General features: G+C 32.8%; 1 protein-coding gene across 1 annotated transcript in view; it reads right to left on the bottom strand.

The window, feature by feature from the left end:
* Positions 1-20,234, bottom strand: part of LOC143914929 (uncharacterized) — a 218,411-nt gene that overhangs the window by 144,685 nt on the left and 53,492 nt on the right. The window contains exon 4 of the mRNA XM_077435339.1: positions 5,181-5,268. Coding sequence (XP_077291465.1) covers positions 5,181-5,268 — 88 coding nt within the window. The remainder of the gene's footprint in view (positions 1-5,180; positions 5,269-20,234) is intronic.

Raw genomic sequence — 20,234 nt, 5'->3', positions numbered from 1 at the left:
CGTGTAACCGGAGAGAAACGAATGAACTCGTTCTGACACGTAAATTACTATCGAAACGAGCAATGTGTGTACATATGTGCGTACACACGTTTGGATACTTTTCGCCGATTTATTATTAATGTTGAGTATACCTGCGAGTATACAAATACGTAGCGGTGGTCGGAAATATTCCAGGAATCCGTCTTGCTTAATTTGATTTAACCTACTATATGTATGTACATACGATGAAGATACTGCTTTCAATTTCAAATTAGCGAAACCTCGAATTTCGACCAATTTCGCTCTTGATTTTAATTGAGTTAGGCAGTTTGCAGCCAAAGGATACTAAATGGATTCCCGAGTCTACCACAAAAAGAAAAACGTTCTCGATCCAAATACATATACAATACAATTAGCTATTATGTATATATGTACAAAAAAAGATTACTTTTCAAGAGGTACTCTATAGATTAAGAAATCGAATTTTAACCTTTTCGAGTCCGAATTCAAATTCGAGTATATACTTTCTTTGCATCCTCTCACTCAATTAGACAACAAAGTGTGAAATTAATGACTGTTCCGAGGCTTACATACAATTGACGTAGATTTGTCAGCATACAAATGAGACGCTACAACAGACCCAACAAGAAACAAATTACTTATTTATTTGTCAAACAATTCTTTAAACCAAAATGCATACATACTTTGGGATAACAAAGATTTAATATAAAAAAACGTAATAACGCTAAACATTCGGACCACTATTCGATAATATTTCAAAAGATTTATAATATAAATAATCGTATACCTATATACACATGTGTAAATTTCAATCAACATATTAATACATGCAATATATTATTACAGCAATATCAAACGACTCAACTACTACACATATGTATATATGACTAAAATGCAACGCTCTCAAATCACTATTCGCTATTATACCGTGAACAACAATATCATACTTCATGATACATATGCATATTGGTTATATTATAGATATTCAACAGCAACCAGTTAATAATGGATACAATGCATAATTAAAGCACGCTCAGAGATCTCGTTAGTGAAGCGAAATGAATTAATTGCACCTGACAAAATCCCATTTGCATTTCAATTAAACATTAAACAAACCACGCCAGCATCGCTAGATAGTATCTATATCACACATACCTGAATGCAAAGTAAAAGCGAGATCAAAGACAATGCCACATCCTTCGGGGCGAAGAAATTAAAATACAGAGGAATAGCAGGATAAATGTTTATCTAGGGCTCCAATACTTCATACCGAGGTAATATCGAAAGAGGATAGTGGTAAACTATAAGCGGGATCTAGTGCGCGCGGGAAAACCATCCCTTGGGAAATGCAGAAAAGCCCTGCCACGGCGCAATGGGGAGGGGGAGGGTGGAAGGGGAGAGCGAATTGTATAATAAAATATGAAGCCTTGCAAAGTCGTTAAGGAAACTGGCGACGGTTTCGAATCCTTGGATAGTATCTAGTAGGTGGATAAGGTAAGGTAAGGTCGCACCTGACGCAGAAAATGCATTATTGACTCGAGTCAAGGTTCAAGGTGCATCCGCGCATGCGCTCCACTCTCGCATAATGCAATAAACAAAACACATATACGGACCCGAGAATGATCTACTTTTAGTCAGTGTTTCTCAACTTATTTGCCGTAGTAACACTTCCATATTATGTATATATGTACATATGTATGTTACAGTGAAATTATAATTTCACAAAATGGTATGGATGTAACAAAAAAATCACAAATTCACTTCTTAATTTCAGTGAATTTTTAATTCGAATTATAACGTACGAATTCGAATTACAGCGTACTACCAACCCTAAAAAACTAATCTTAAATAAATACAACCCTAACTTAACCTAACCTAACCTGACCTTAAATAAATAAGTGTTGGCTGTAAATGTAGAAAATTTTAAATAATATATAGATACTATCGATATTCTGTGTGCGATAAGGTTTGCCGAACTATAATAGTCGTTTCGATTCGACACAGCTAAAACGAAATAATACGAACATAATAACAGATTGACAAAAAAACTTCTATATATATATGTACTGTTTGCTGCCAATGTTTCCTCTAGGGCAATAAGTCTCCGAGCATTTAGCGCCATCTATTGAAAATTTATTTAAGTAATTAATTAATTAATTAATTTTTCTATTGGTGTTTCATATTGTTTTTATGTATGTAGTTAGGTAGGTGATTTTACCATTTGTTTCATACTAAACAATTATAATATAAACAATACAAATATAAATATTAAATTAAATACATTTAAAAGGAATTTGAAAAAAAAAAACGACCGCTTGCGGATAGAACACAGGACCGACACATTTTTTAATTTTTTTTTAATTAATAGATTAATATGCCACAACCCATGCGATGATATTTCATCGGGCATAACACTAGCATGTACATACATACACACATATTTTTGACATTTTGACAAGTACAAAAAAGCCATTTAATTTATCAAACTTTTCAAAACAGTCAGTTTGGTATCGACTGGCAAAATTGTTCCATCTTGACGTAAATACGTAAAAATCGTAACGTAAATACTTCCTGTACGAATTTGCTCTATCGAAACTATAGAAGTTTACACATCAAAAACCTTTCTAATGGTTTCGATATTGTTACAACGATCCCATTCAGCCACATATCAGCAGATTGCGGTAGAAGCATAATCATCCCGTTTGCAAGTTTCGAAAAAGCATCGTCGCTATTCACAACTAATAATATCTTTTTTAGTACTTCGCAAGAAAGTCCTATAATATCCCAAATTTTTTTTCTTTACGACTCGAACCCGACCCAAAAAAATATATATATAATACACAAGACTATAGTAAATATATTTTTAATATATATAATATTTCAACTTGAATTCTACACCCAAGGAATGCTCGACGTGTCAAATATATTTTGATTGTCCCGAGACGGTGAAACACGAAACTTTTCAATTTCACCGACTTTGAGAAGGTACAGGTACTGCGGACACTTTTCCGACGTGTCAAAGGAGGAAGATCGAAGGCAAAAAGAAAAAGAAGAAGAGAGGAAAAGAGCGGGAAACGAATGACCGGTAATAAAACACCGACGTCGTATTTCACAATTGATAGTAAAAGTGTCTTTATAACCGAAACGGGGGTACGTATACGGGCTTCTCGTGCAACGTGAACGTGAAACGACCGCAGTAGTAGTGCTCTAAAATATAATAATATATGTATGTAGTACCTACTCGGGTTCTAGAACCATCCGTGCGTATACATATAACCAGCCGGAAGTTTACATATGTACTATGTACTGACACACTAAGTATATACATATGTATAATATATGTACACACATACATATGTATGTATGTATATGTGTGTGTGTATATGCGAACTTATATAATATAAGTGTAAAATTCCAGAATTTTACAGACGTAGAATTTCAGTTGCATCACAATGAGAATCGTAATACATATATGAATAAATTACCTTAAAATTATCTGATTAAGAATCATTTTTTGTTCGTCAATTAAATTTGAAGGAGTCCGAACTTTTCATCGGCGAACATATCACCGGCTGACCTTTCGCCGCAAGCAATTTTTAATAACACTCGACGTTATTCATTTTACGTTACAAAAAATAATATTCAGGCCGAGTTTTATACCTAAACTACTTGCTAGTCGATAGAAATATGCGATTGCAAGATAATTTTTCAAAAAAATAATCGAATCTTGGAAAGACGTATTGACAAAAAAACTCATTTTGAAATTACATTCAAGTTTAGCACCTTGACATTTACGTACATATCGAAGATTTAATTCAACCTTTTCTTTTTAAATAAACTAGACTTACATACATATATTATTATAAAATAAATACAATTAGTATTATATATTATAATATTAAATATTATAAAATTATGACAACATAATTGAATTTAAGCATGTATGTATGAGCTTTTTATGGGGATGTGGGACAAGTATTTACCTACATATACATACATACAACACAAAACTGATCAAAAACAAAACAAGAGTAAGCTGCCACTTCCGGTTGACGGATGCTTAACGAAATTTTATTAAACTTAAACTTCTAGATATGAAATTTCAGTTCAATAAATCAAAAGGTTTCTGAGAAAAACATAAAAAGCCTCGATTCTATAGAGTAAAAGTACTACTTTTGGTTGAGGTAAAAATATTTGGGTATAAAATTTATAATCTCTATTATAAGTATATGTAAAAAAAATTCAGTTAGCGGTTTAGGAAATAATTGAATTCAAAAACTTAAATAAAAAGGGCACTTATAAAGAGAAGTACCATTTCCGGTCAACTTAAAAATTTGAAAAAAAATTAAGTAGTATCAATAAGAATTTCAGTATTAATAAGTCTCAGTTAGATAGGACTAACGGTGTTCAAAAAATCCCCAAAATACACCAACAAACACACATTTTTTCTAGATCATAAAAACGTAACCAGTGATCGATGCTGAGTTCAAATCACTCAAAATCTCGGGTTCGAATTTTCGCATGATCACAAAACTTCATATATTGTTACTATGTACATAGATAAAGTAATAAAAATGGAATTGTTAAGTTATACACACATGTGTATAACTTATAAAGAATTTTTCTGAGTATATCTGTAGTGCTGTTGGTCAGACCTTGATATTTGTGACTCCAAGTCGTTTGTTTCCTACCAGAGTTCGCCAATTTCTCTGATTTCATTGTTGAAACGGTTCCCGATTAAATTGGCTAAAAACCTTTCTACCTACTATGTCACCACTATTTGAGTATGATTAATGTACAATAAAATTTATGTACAATTCATAGATGTCTCGTTAATTTGCGAGTTTTCAGTGTCTCGTAATTCAGCGACTTGTGTAATAAAAAATGCTGCATTGTTTGTAATTGGCCAGGAAGGCGCATTGGGGTTTACCTGTAAGGCCTTTCTGGTATAAAATGTAATAAAATAAATAAATAAATAATATATTTTTGTACGAAAAATCCGGCAGAAAAATGCCACCGACAAAAAGTTCGGACACCTTCAAAACTAAAAATTACGTTTGATCAGTTTAATTATGGTGATTTTTTATACAATGAAGACAAGTCCAATGAAACACTAATTCGCCAACACGTGATCTTGTACGAGCCATAAAAATGAGAAAGAAATAAAAAAAAGTACTCACCACTAGCGATGTTCTTGTTTCGGAGACGAGCTGACCTCTTGGTGGTCCCTGCAGGATCCAGCCCGGGGGATCCATTCGTGTTCAGCTTCTGAAAAATTTACATATCGTTTAGTGGACATGCGCCCTTTAGGATCGAGTTCGTGTCGATAATGAGTCCATCTCTGGTGGGCAGGTGAGTCGCCAGGTCAACGCGCCGCTAATGGACCGTTACGTCATTATCGGTTACATTATTATTGAAACACTTACGTACCACAAGCTTGTGTGTGTGTGTGTAAACAAATTCGATTATTCGTGAATGGGGTTGACATTTTGAACCGTTGGACTAATATAATCAGGTATCGCTGAAATTATATTGATACCGTCACTTTCCCACGCCCTGTTAATAAATTGATAACAATAATGTAAACATTGCGACTCGCTATAAATACTTGAATGTATAGATAGCGATTGGATGCGATAAGATTTGTTTTTTTTTTCTTGGATTAAAATAAAAATTAAAGGTCAACTCTTCGGCAGTGTATTCAAATGTAAGTCTATTGTGATATCACGTTGAACATACGCACGATCGATTGCGACCTTTTCGAAAAAGACAATCACTCTACTTCACATGAATAATGATACACATCTCGAGGGATATTTTTATATCCATTCATTAAAATTCTCTATAACCAAACGAAAATTGAAAGGCAGAGTAAAAGTGTAAGGATAAGTTCGTATTATAAATAATTTAAAAAAAAAAATACATTCCAAAAAGTATCTGTCCTTAAATATGGGTACCAACTGAGGATTGCAATACCGGTATACCGGTTGACTGGTAAATCGACAAAATTTCACCATTGGTATATTTTCAATCTATTTTATCGCGAATTAAATAATTATCAGGCATATAATTGCATAATATTACATTAATCGATGCAAATGTCGTATTTTGGATTAGGTTGTCAGGAATTTGTTTATTTTCAGTATTAAATGTGGCTATTTCAAATTGATAAATTCACTGGCAACACAGACCAACCGAATGGTAATAAATGTGATGAGACGGTTGTTTCAATTATGATCGAAACTTTCAAGTTAAAAAAATATATATATATATATTTATTACGAATTAACCTCTATACATTTACATATATGACATTATTTACTTGAGATTAATTTTTAATTATTTACGATTCAATCTAGGCTAGCGTTTTTAGGAATAGTATCCACATCTAGTCTACGAAAAAAACCATTTACTGTTTACCGGTTTATGAAAATTGACGGTAAATTGCAATCCCTAGTACCTGGTAAAAAGAAAATGTTATGAAAGAACCGTTGATTTTCCAGCTACAATTCTCAATGGACAATGTGAAATGTATTTTATTTATTTGTTTAAGTTTAAGTTTGAACCATCATTGGCATTGGAGTCCCTAATGCGCCACATCGGTCGAAAAAATAGTAAAAGTAAAAATATATACACATACATGTGCATAGACAAATATACATACATTTGTATATAATCGACAAAACTACAGCATTACATATAATAATAGCAGATAAAGTAAAAAATATCAATTAATAAGTAAAAAGTAGGGAATGGCTTGCATCTACAGCTATCACCAATATATGTACATATAAGAACCAGCTACAAATGCAAAACATCCCTGCGTATCCCAAATGGAAGAGAGAAGATCAAAATCATACGTCACATTCAATTGTGAACATAATTATGAGCTACCAGAGTCACCAGACAAATAAGTTAAAATAATCTCCGATAGAAGTCGGATAGCTTGGAATAGGAGCCATATAGCTCTTGGAATAGAAGCCATTTGACAATGAACTGTGCGAGCAAGAGGTACAACCATCAAATGATTTATTTATTTATTTAATAGTTTTGGACCATTGTGGCATTACAAGAAGAACCTAATGCGCCACAATGGCCTACAATTGAAAAATATATAAAAACATGATATAAAAACAAGTAAACTGAAAATAAAGGAAAAAAGCAAAAGCAGAAAACATGGTAAAATAAAATAATAAAAAAAAAGTAACAAAAGGAAAATAATACATCATTCAGAGAGGAAAAAAAAAAAAATAACAAAAGTGTAAAAATCAAAAATATAAAAATAAATCCATAAATCCCATTCTTTGTTTACACTGAACAAAATTAAAATAGTATATAAAAATGTACAAAGGAGAAAGAAAAAGTAAAATAAAATAAAACAAAATATGAATAAAAAATAAAATCACAGCGAGGCCCAAATGGCAGAGAGTAGATTAAGATTCCACTCATACATCACATTCAAATTAAGAAAGTAATGATGAGCGCAGGTTACCAGATAAATATGTTAAAATAATATCCGATAATCTACGCTCCCCAAGGTGGAAAATATCACATTCAGGGACAGCAGCAACGATTTCATTGAGAAGTCGAATAGCTATTGGAATAGGAGCCATTCGAAAAAGAAGTGTGCGAGCAGCAGGTACAACCATCAAATGATGATGTCTACCACGCACATAATTATTAGGGACATAAAGTCCCAACTGTTCCAGCAACAACGGGCATGACGTATTACCACGCAATAGCTGGAGAACGAAACGAATTAACGAGAAGTTTCTCCGAAGTTCAAGGGAATTATGCCCAAGCATGCCCAAAAGGAAAGGAGTAGGATAGAGATATGGGTAGTACCCATACTCTTTCTTATAAAGAAAACGAAGAAATGCTTTTTGCACTTTTATTGCACTCGATATTAAGAGAGTAGTTTGCTTCATGCGGATTCCACACAATTGCATAATACTCTAGCTTACTTCTAACAAGCGAGTTGAAAAGCAAGCGAGAAGACAAGGGGTTGGAGAATAATCTAGCATATCTCAAGACAAATCCAAGTCGACGAAAGGAAACGTCAGCGACTGTCTTGATGTGGTTGTGAAAGGTGAATTGAGGATCAAAAGTGATACCCAAGTCGACCATAGATTCCACACGCTTCAACAATACGGATCCAATGGAATATCCGTGACAATAGAGCGAATTCGCACGTCCATAACTCATAATGGCACATTTACTAGTATTCAGTTCAAGCCCTAAACTGGAACTGAACTCTTGAAATGATGATGGTTTATGTACATATGTAAGGACCATAATCAATTTATCTAGATGTTGGCATTGACAACTGATACTAAGTTTATGAATACATAAACTTGAACTGATATATTGAAGATGTAGTACATATGTACGTACATAGTGGAGAAACATTACTATGTGAGGCCGCAAATGCGCACCAAGTCCAAACAACAACCGAAAAAAGAAGCGAGCAACTTTATAATGAAATACTCTGTTTTGTGCGGGGGAGGAAGAAGATACGTAACGTTAGAGTTATTCGACGGTGATCTTGAGAAATTCAATTAGGCTGACATTTCTTCGGGCGTTTTAGCCAAAAGAGCGACATGGAAAGACAGAGAGAGAGAGAGAGAGAGAGCGAGAGGAAAGTTTCATTACATTCAAAGTAACAACCTCGGAGAATAAAGAGCCCCACAAATCTTAATACTCAACTTACGAATTAATATCATCCGATTGTATAAATGAAATTTAATATCACATCGTGTATCACAAATATGTGAATTATGTCGAAAATCCTACGAAAAATTTCATTAGCGTCGTGTCGGAAGGACTTTCGCAAATGCCTTCCGTTGGAATGGTGTGTGAGGTCAACAATAGCAGTTTTCCCGGAAAATGCAATCAACGAGAGCTGCTCTTAGCCCGAAACGATCTCAATAACGCGAACGCTGCATAAAAATGCAACGAATGCGACGCGGCACGACGTTGAAACACAAAAGGCGAGCACTTTTTACGATCAAAAAATAAAATTAAAGGCCATCGACGAATCAATGACATTAGAGAATTAATTAAACAAAATATGGTCGATTTAGTAAAACCTTATTTGTATGTAGAAAAGATTTCTTTGTTAAAAATAAAGTCTAGTATCAACTTACATATAAATACATATTTATATAGATTTTTCAATCCAAATTTGAGTCTTTAGTTAATATTATGTATTAATGTATTAGATGTATTATGAGCATTTATAAGAATTTAAAATATATTTTTGAGCTCTTTTTCCTATTAGGCTGTACACTAACATTAGAATAATATAATACTATGATTACTAACAAAATTAAATTAAAATTTTAAAATAGAAAATGATCGGTAGATCAGTAGCTATTAAAATAGACACAAAATCTATTGTGAACATAATTTAGTAATAATAAAAATCATTTAAAAATTTCAAATCGACCCTTTTTCATATCAAATTGATCCTTTTTCATTTCAAAATGACCCATTTTCAGTTCAAATTAACATTGATTAGGGGTCAATTTGAAATGAAAAAGGATCAATTTGAAATGAAAATCGGTCACTTTGAAATGAAAGCCCTGTATTAAAACTGTTCAATAAATGAAATAGCGCCAAAATGCGTATCGTAACATGTAATTCAATTTGTATTGTAATGGTCTGTCATATTATGTGTATTGTAACAGTTTGTAATGCGTTTAAATGTGCAAATATCACACATAAACAAATGTCGTTCGTAATTTAATTTAAAATGTGTAGAAGCGATACGTCGTTTGATTTGATATATGTACATATGAAACATAAAATTTGAAATTTAAAACCATAATAACTAATACAATATGTACGTCCAAAGCAATCGATACAATAATAATAGCGATCTTGTAAGGGTTTTCAAATCCAAAAAGAACATATGAAATTCTCGCACAGGGTATAAAATATTCAAATTCAATGGAATTTCACCGACATCCAAAGTCATCATAGTAACGACCGATGGGATAATATTACACTTATATTCCCCAGTCTATGCGAAAAAAACGATGTAAAAATTCGCCTATAGAAATTTGTTATATGTACATACATACATATGTATGTATGTACTAATTAGGTGTGTAACACGAGTGAAAAAAATACACATTCGAATTCGGAGAAGCGTATCGATAGATATTCGATATTTTCGATATTGAACACAACGTCAAATTAGGAATAAACACAATTAAATACTAAAGGTATAAAAAATTCAAATATAAAAACTATACGTAGGTAACTGTTGTCTGAATTCTAAATATGTATGTACATATTGACTGAATCACATTAAATTGATATTGGAATTGCGAAAGAGAAACATTTCTAAAACATTATTAATGTAGTCGAGACGTTTATTCGAAATTGCCAGACAATATATTTTTTCAGGGGCATCTCGTATTCTATATGTACATATAATGTATAACGTAATACACGAATCGAATTTTATTCTTGGAATCTTTTTACATTTCAATAAAAAGAGAAATATTTATATTTCACAAGTAAAATACATACATATATAAAATCTGAAGCGAACGAACTACATATGTACATATGTGATGTACAATAAATATACTCTCCCTTTGAATGTACAATCAATCAATTCGCCAATGAATACTATTTCTATCGGGAATAGTTGTATTATTTGTATATTAAAATGTTGTGCAAATATGCAAATTACTCAAATGCAATTTAAAGAACGCGGAAAACCCACGCTCATCCATATTTAAACAAGATGGAAAGTAAGTAAAGCGAGCAAGTGACGCGATGTGAAATTCAATTTCCATTCAAACGGGAAAAAAATACATTTTCCATACCGTTGTTCAAAATGAAAATTCCAATGCGAAAAACTTGATAACGATGTATGCCAAATCGAGCGAGACACAACAACAAAACAACTTCATTTCGATGTTGAACATTTGGGTCAAGATGTCGATTCTGCCAAATGCACACACAGACATACATACATATATACGTACCTACTCATAAAAAATATATAAAAATAAGAAATGGTTTTTACATATATAAAAAAAACAAGAGCAATTCAAGCGTATTGAAAATTTGCATATGAAATTCTAGTAGAGAAGGATTCTTAATAAATTAAGCACTTAAATTCATAATTCATATGGCAGAAATATGTATAGCTCAGTAGTTGCGTTTATGTTCAGCACCAAGAGATTATTGGGTTCGATCCCGGGCTAATCTTTAAAACCCTTTCCACTCATATGTCGCCACTGAGTCGACAAACTGATTTTGAGTTCCACTCGTATGTCGCCACTGAGTCGTCAAAACTTTAAACTCGTTTATATACCTTGTATTATATTCTATTAATTATTTTTGCTATTTATTATACCATGCATATTTACACAATACGCATAATATAACAAATATTTTTATTATTAGTTTATTTTCATTTTAAATTTTGAGTATGAATCCTGAAAAACGCACGAAATTAATTACGAGCTGGGGACACAAAAAAATTACGAGTGGAAACGGTTTATACTGCTGCTTAGACTTGAATGTTTTTGAGTCCAAGTCGATCGTTTCTTAACAGAGTTCGTCAATTTTATCTGATCATTGTTGAAACGGTTCCTTAAAAATTGTCAAAAGATCAACAAGTGATCATTTACAGGGAGATAACTGATGAATTAGTCTCATATTTGCATGACATATGCACTTTGGCCGGCTCGGACATATGCACACCCGGTCAACCCCTTAACGTCGTGACGTTTCACCTTCACATTAAATTCTCTCGCGTGTCGATCTCTACGTGTTTGTCCTTTTACTGTCACAGTTCACAATACTAAAAGGGGTATAATTTCTTCCTTCGGAAACAGTTTTCATAATTGAATAGCGTGTTTACAAACATGTATTTATATATGCATGCGTTTATTTATAAATTGTAAAGATGCTTTAGTGAGAAGAAAACACTACACTAACAAAAAAACGAAGAAAAGTCCCAACAGCACAAATGTATATAGCTTTGAAAGATGTTGATTCAATTTTAAAAGGAGTATGGTTGTAACACACATACTATCGTGAGATTCCTCTCGAGACCGAGTGGGGCAGGTGAGGCAATTCAGCAAAATCCATTTGGCTGATAAGAAAGCGGCTTTTTTTCATTTCGAGAACATGTACGACGGTGTATAAAGTTCAGAAATTTTCCAAGACGTTTTATATGCAATACTTATAAATATAATATGTCAGTTAACACGAAAAGCAATTACCTAATGCCGACCGACAAACAGATAGGTATACATGGAAAATTTCGCAGAACGTCGGATCAAGAGCAATTTAACGCTTGCATGGCCGCAAAACATCCACGTAATTAAATTGTACGACGTTTAAATTATTTTTGAGCAAAAAAAATGACCACTCTCATCTTGTCGACTTCTGCGAACAGGGTAGTTTAATTAAATTACGTTGAATTGAATAGTTTATTTATTTATTATTAACTAGCTGTATTACCCGGCTTCGTTCGGTCTTTGTAATGTAAACCGCTTAAACATGACTAATCTAATAGTAAACATTTTATTTAATTAATTTGAATAGTTTTATTTTATATAAATTTATTTGAATACTCATTTGTTTTTTTATTAAATTGACTGTCACGAACAAACAAACATATATAGTAAGTCTCTTTCGAAATTATATGTATACCAGAATCCGGCGACTGCGCCCTCTAGAGCTTCGCCCTCGGCACGAAGGCGGCTTCGCCCTCGGCTTCTTTGCCCCCGGGCACTTCGAATCCATTGAATCGAAAAAAATCGAATCGACGCCTATGAATCGAAAAAAAAATACGAACCAACGAACGAAGGTTATATACATACATACATATATACAAAGTCTCTTTCCAAATTATATATTAGATTATTAATTATTAAATAGCAAATTGCTAGTGAATAATTTCACAATTAACAGTTTTAAACTTAAACTAACAACTATAATATCACATAGTTAACAAAATTAACAAAACTATAATTAATAATCCTAAAATAATATAATATAATTCCAAACATAGCATTTTATTAAACTTACATATATAATTACGTCATATTCCAAAGAGGTATCCATAAACACCCCTCAAGAAAGCACAAATGTTACCTCTAAAGCACCTCTAATGCTCTCAGGAAGGGCATTGTATATTTGAACACCTTTGTGGAAAACACCTCCTGCAGTTTTTGCTATCTTAACTCTACCTATAGTTAATTTATTCCTATTTCTAGTTCTACAATTATGTATATCTCTATTCCTACCTATGTAATTATTAAAATATTTGGGTAATAGATTATTATCTAGCTTATATACAAATTTTAAAGTCTTTAATTTAAGACAATTTCTAACATCCAACCATTTCAATTCATCTCACATACTCCTAACATTCTTACGTTTCCTCACATTCAAAATTGCACGAGTTAAGGGCTGAAGACAATCCTCTACCATTATACTCATTTATCGCAAATTCGTCACGTGTATGACACCATCATTATGACTCCTTCATTGTCACATGATGTGTAATTAATATTAAGAACACAACGACTAACCAGTAGAGATAAGACACACCTAATTTTATAAGTACACCATTGATTTATGACACACCTAATTAATGAATAGCACTATTGATGTGTACCACATCCATGCACTGACTAACCGAGATTGTACGACACGTGTCTTCAACACATTCATTGTTTAAATAAGAGTATATAAACTCGACACTGTTAGAATTTAAGTAATCAGCTCTTGTACCGAAAATATTATAATAAATTATTATTTTTATTCAAACCGTTCGGCTGCAATTATTTATTCACGCATTGCTCTATTCTACACTGTCTGCAGTTTATCAATACATAATCCACTAAATAGATAAACTAAATAGTTCATAGAAAAAAAGAGGCAAATAGCATACGTACAAACGGATAGAGCGGGTCACGAATCATATACCACACACACGTATTTACGTAATCACTTTTATCTTTTTACCTCCAATTCATATAAACGTTTAATATTAATTGTGTTGGACCTTTGCGGTCGAACGCCACTTACTTCCTCCACCAAACTTCCGACACAAATACACAATATATATATATATATCGAAAACTATGTAGATCGAGAAAAATAGCACGAGGAACGGCCGTCGAAAGGATGCGGTCGTTGCACCAGGACTGAACCCAAGCCGGAAGTCCGCAAACGACAACTACAAATTTATCAACGAATCGATCACAAAAGTGAAAAGTGGAAAACAAACACCACATACCCCCACCCCTCCCTTAGTACTTCCCCGTCATTGATGAAAACGAAATCTGGTGACGGTTCGCCGAACGATTACAAGCCGGATATCCGGCACACTTACGAAATAATGCACTAAATGCGACAGATATGACAGATTCAAAACAAAAACAAAATTTTATTGTTTTATTTAAATATTGGACATCAGACCAGTGTGCGGAAGTCGTAATCGTAAAATTTACGATTTCAAAACTGCATTTGCATCAATTTTGAATATAATCATTCTTATGCATGATATGTACATACATATATTCTTAAGCTAGTTCGTTCTGAACGATTTCTTGATTCTGCAAGATTTCCAATTGTTTTTAATCCGGATTTAAAATGTATGATTCGGCTTTGAGAAAAGCGTAGAGTAGGTTTGGCTCGCGAGAAAATGGGAAATATAAAAGAAAAATGCAATCGTGACTAGAAAAGTTTCCAACATAACGCGCAATTCCCTTGTGAAATTAATAATTAATACGAATATCTTTGTTTGAAAATGTTGAATTAAATGCGAAAATAACTATTTTTAAATTTAATAAATATGAAAATACGTAGTTTGAGAAGAGCAGACGTGTTGAATAATTAACGTTGAAATTTTGCGTCCAGTTTATAAATCACACTCATGGCGAGTTTTATTTAATGTTTTAGAATTAAAAAATATATATATATATACAAATACGAGTGTGTATCAACTTTCATCTTGCATTATTTTGTAATCAGACATCAAATTAAGTACATAAAAATATGATCTAATATGACAGCAGACTTGAAACTCGTTAGAAATACATATATGTATATTAATACTTCGCTATTTTTTGCGATTGTGAATTTTCACCGCACGGAATCATGACTGGCTTTTTTGGATTACGAATGTCGAGATTGCTGTTGTCGTGATTATCATTTATCGGAAAAGCTATGTAGGACCTTCATAACTTTGTTTTTTAGGGATTACATTCATATTCATACAGAATTGTATAGGTATATATGTGTACATACATATATATAGATTGTTACGTACACCGCCGAGTAGTTGCAATCGGATTAGGCCGAGTAGCATCCCAGAGACTGTGTGACCGTTATAATTGCTTTCAAGGATTATCTCTAGACTCTAAGTGCATGTAGGCTAAACAATGGCCACCGAAGTGGCCGCTATTGGTCCCTTCGCAGAAGTGACCGATACCGTGGGACTGGGTGTCGTGGGAATACATATCCGGGTACATTCCTAAACAATAGGGAAGTAACCGAACGTTGAAGATGCCTTGAGCGACCGACCCGTTATAAGTAAAGAGCGGACCCAGAGCGCACTGTTCATTGTTCACATGTTGTAAATGCATTGTTAAAGTTTTTTCGAACCTTTTTTACAAAGCATTTACAATAATGGAACAATAGACGGCGAGCTTCCGGTCCTACCTCTAGTTATAAGGAGGTACTTGGGCGATATCAAGACATTCTGGACGGAGCACAGCCAGTGCGTGTATCTCCTTAATCACCAATAAATGCTGTTAAACGACTTTAGCCTTTTACTTGGATCCTCCAACCACCCCTATGCATCAATATTTTAAAGATTTTGATGCCATAATTATAATGAACTAAGAAGAGGTAAGTAAAAAAAAAACTATTGGCGGCCAAACCTCGCAAAATTTCAATGTTTCAAAGCGATCGGAAGAATGTAGGAATATTGCCAGACCGATTGGCAAAGTAAAGCTAATAAAACCTTGTAAAAATGATTTAGTACTTGAAGTGAATTACAGCTGTCATAATTGAGACTTTGCTGGATTTTAGCTATTGACATTTCGATTTATCAAAATCAGAACATATCAGACCTGTCGGGATTAAGACTGCTGGAATCGTAAACTTGTAGAATTTTGGAATACACTGGGGTAAATATGTACTTTTTCAAGATTTTAATGCAACTTTCGTAACGTATTCACTTATTGACGTGGACTCTATTCACTGACAAAAATCTCTATTTTTTGTCAGTGAATAGAGTTGCCTTTAAGGGTGAGCTTACAAAAAAAATGAGTCCAAAGGGTCCCATAGTGAATTATTTATGACCGTCACAAATGGAAGTACACGCTGTTCAATCGGGTGTTCTAATTTCCTGTCGTGGGACTGTACATATATACTAATATAATAACAAAATAAAAAACTTCTATATACATATATACTGTTCGATACCAATGTTTCCTCTAGTCAAATATACGACGCTATGTATTTCTGGGAATTTATCGCCATCTAGTGAAAATTTATTTAATTAATTAATTATTTTTTCTATCGGTGTTTTATATTGTTTATGTGTATGTAGGTAGTTTTTATTATTTTTTTCATATTAAACAATTAAATATATTTAAAAGGTACATATTTGAAAAAAAATCGACCGCTTGCGGATCGAATACATGACCGACGACACATTTCTTTTAATTATTTATTTTATTTAATAACTTAATATGCCAACACTCATGCGATGATATTTCATCGGGTACAACACAAGTTTTATATATACATAGGTAATAATACCCCTAAACGACTCCTCACGCACTCCCGTTTGGGAATCGCTGCACTAGACCTATACAGTTACGGTCACATAACAACATTACCATAATCGATTACATAGTCTAGAACACATTCTCGCGAATGAGAAATAACAACAATAAGCGAACACTTACCATTATGAAAACCGCACTCGAGACACATTACGAACGTTCATATCTGAGAAAGTAAACAACAACAACAACAGTTTGAGTACCATTGATCTGACGAGAAAGTGCTCCCAAGATCCGAAGAGGCAGTTATGAAATAAATATATATATATATACATATATTCACATAAAACAATTGCAAATGCGGGTCACCCAATATCACCGGAATATATCGCACGGTTACGTGTACACATTGTCTACTTTTACTGCAACATTACCATTTTAATGCAATCAAATCAGATTACACGCACACACACACACACACACCTAATTAATATTGAATAATTAGCATTTATTTATATTACGTTACATTAAAATAAAAACGAATGAAATTCTCACCGGTTGATGATCTTTGAAATAAATCCTCATGACTGTTTATAATATTTCTCACTTCACGGTTGTCTGAGTGCGAATTCGGTACGCCACACAATACTGGTTCTCAAATCGCCAAAAATCTATTTGCACAAAAACACAACAGATCCATCGGCATTCTCGGCATGTGCCAAATATTTACACGCATACGATTGGATACGCGAGATTTTTCTGCAGCCTGTGAATCACATCCGATGACTCATTTAGACGATGATCGAACGAATATCGGAAATTCGCAATGCAAATGTGAAATTAATAAGCCATAAGGAAAATTCTCCAATGAATGATTCAACACAATTGCTTTTGTATGCAAAAAAGTGAGACTGGGAGATGTGAAATTGATAATTTTGAAATAACTCCGGCTGTTGAAAGGGATTCGTATCGAGATTTATTAAATATATGTATATGTATGTACCCTCGATTTACATGAACAAGTTGAAATTAACTTTTCAAGATGAAGCAGACACAATATTTAACTATTCATGAAATTCATCCATAAATCTAAAATGGGTGAACTATTAAGTATTTAAACAAGTTACAAAGAGAATTTATAAAATTTCTTTCTACATACACAAAGAAATTCTTCTACTTTCATTTGAATTTAACAAAATCGCAGACATGGAAATTATAATTCGTTTAAATATACATAAGTATGTACATTGCAATTAGTTGTAATTACATACATCTGTAACTATGTAAGAAGAGAGGCAATTACATGTTGCGAAAATGAGAATGTTTTCATCTAAGTAATGAATATATGATAGGTTTCTTGGTGTTAGTCAAAATAAGTTTTTAATCATTTTTATAAAAAAAAATAATACTTTTCGACTACGCTACATACTTAAAAATCAACCACGTGTATAGTATGTATGGTTAAATGTACATCTAATATATAATTTCGAAAGCGACTTAGTATATACATATGTCTGTATGTGTGTTTGTTCGTGACAGTAAATTTAATAAAGTAAAAATGAGTATTCAAATAAATTTATATCAAATAAAACTATTCAAATAAATTTAATAAAATACCATGTGGTGCTCACTGTACATGGAATATTATATTTTATTTGTATTTTTTTTGTCTCACTATACTGCTTTCTTGTTTATATATTAGTCTGTATGTGTGCCAATTTAAATAAAATAAAATTTTTTTTTTACTATTAGATTAGTCATGTTTAAGCGGTTTATATTACAAATACCGAGCGAAGCCGGGTAAAACCACTAGTATATAATATAATACTAGCTGTTTTACTCAGCTTCGCTCACTATTTGTAATATAAACAGCTCAAACCTGGCGAATCTAATAGTAAATATTAATTTGTTAAATTTATTAAATTTATTTGAATCGAAAAAAAAATAATATTCAACCAATTGAATTGTCATCATAGAAACTTGTTTTGTTTTCGAATTTTCCAACCAAAGATACAAACTTACATACAAAGTCTCTTTCGAAATTATATATTAAATTTAAATATTATCATTTGAAAAAATTTGGGTTTGATTTATTCGTAAAAAGGGTTTGAATTTCAACTAGTTTATATACAGTTACAAACTCTGAAAAAGAATTTACAAAACTATAAACCGTAATATTATACATCAAAGTACAGAAAAATCAACTAGCACATATTTCAACAAAATTTTCTTATCCGATAAGCGCTGCACTCTACATAACACGTCAGAATTACGAAACGAATCCAATAAACTACCGCAAAAAACGCACACACTGTCAACGAACGACCGATCCAAAAAGATAAACCGCTTGAATTAGTATCATTTCGCGAAATTCCTCGAGAGAGAACGCGTCGTTGCGCGTCGAACTCTCTGCGATAAATCTTTTCGGAGAGTATTACTATTTTGAAAAACGTCAAATTGACAGGTCGCAAGTACACTTTTTTTATTCTCGTGTCACTTTCTCGAATGGTCCGAATATGGCAATCGCGAGAACGATCAGACGAGAGCGCGGCGCCGACGAGACTGGTCTAGTCACAGAGATGACCGGTTCGAACCGGTGCATAATATGTTAATGGTGCACAGCTGGGGGGAACCCTACTAATGGACGAGGTCATGAAACTTACGCACTTGCAATCATTTGCATGCGAAAGGAAAAGCCGAGTTCCGAAATAGACCGATTCGCGTGGGACATAATATCGCGCCGAAACAAAATCGAGACAAAACATCGCAAGTCGTGACCTCTGAAGATGATCTCCGCTGGGGCAACCATCATCACCCGATCATTAGAAAAGGGGACACACAAAAATGTTTTGATTTGACTTTCGGTACGTCATATTTTTTTTACATAGATATATACCAAAAAGGCCTGACAGTTAGACCCCAATGCGTCTTCCCACAGATTACCTAAACAAAATCTGCTTTAGGTCATCGACTTCTTTAATTAATATTGTGTATTAGATGTATTATGAGCATTTATAAGAATTGTAAATAGGTTTTTGAGCTCTTTTTCCTATTATGCTCTGTACATTAACATTAGAACAATATAATACTATGATTAATAACCAAATTAAATTAAATTTGTAAAATAGAAAATGATCGGTAGATCAGCAGCTATTAAAATATATGTATGTAAGATGTATCGTGAACATAATTTCGAAATAATAAAAAGCATTTAAAAATCAAAATCAAATGCGTCTTCCTAGACAATTAATTACAAACATTGCAGCATTTTTACTACATAAATTACTGTATTTCGAGAGGCTGAGAGGCTTAATTAATTAATTAATCCATAGATACATCTATGGATTTAGACTAATATAATAATATTTAAATATTTTTTTACATATTGTACATAAATAAAATTCAGATTTTGGGAACATATGTAGTGAGTAGGATGCTTTTTGTCAATTTGATGGA

Source organism: Arctopsyche grandis, chromosome 7 (genome assembly GCF_051622035.1).
Source record: "Arctopsyche grandis isolate Sample6627 chromosome 7, ASM5162203v2, whole genome shotgun sequence".
Classification (NCBI taxonomy): Eukaryota; Metazoa; Arthropoda; class Insecta; order Trichoptera; family Hydropsychidae; genus Arctopsyche; species Arctopsyche grandis.
The sequence above is the reverse complement of the archived record's forward strand: the minus strand, read 5'-3'. Positions and strand labels throughout refer to the sequence as shown.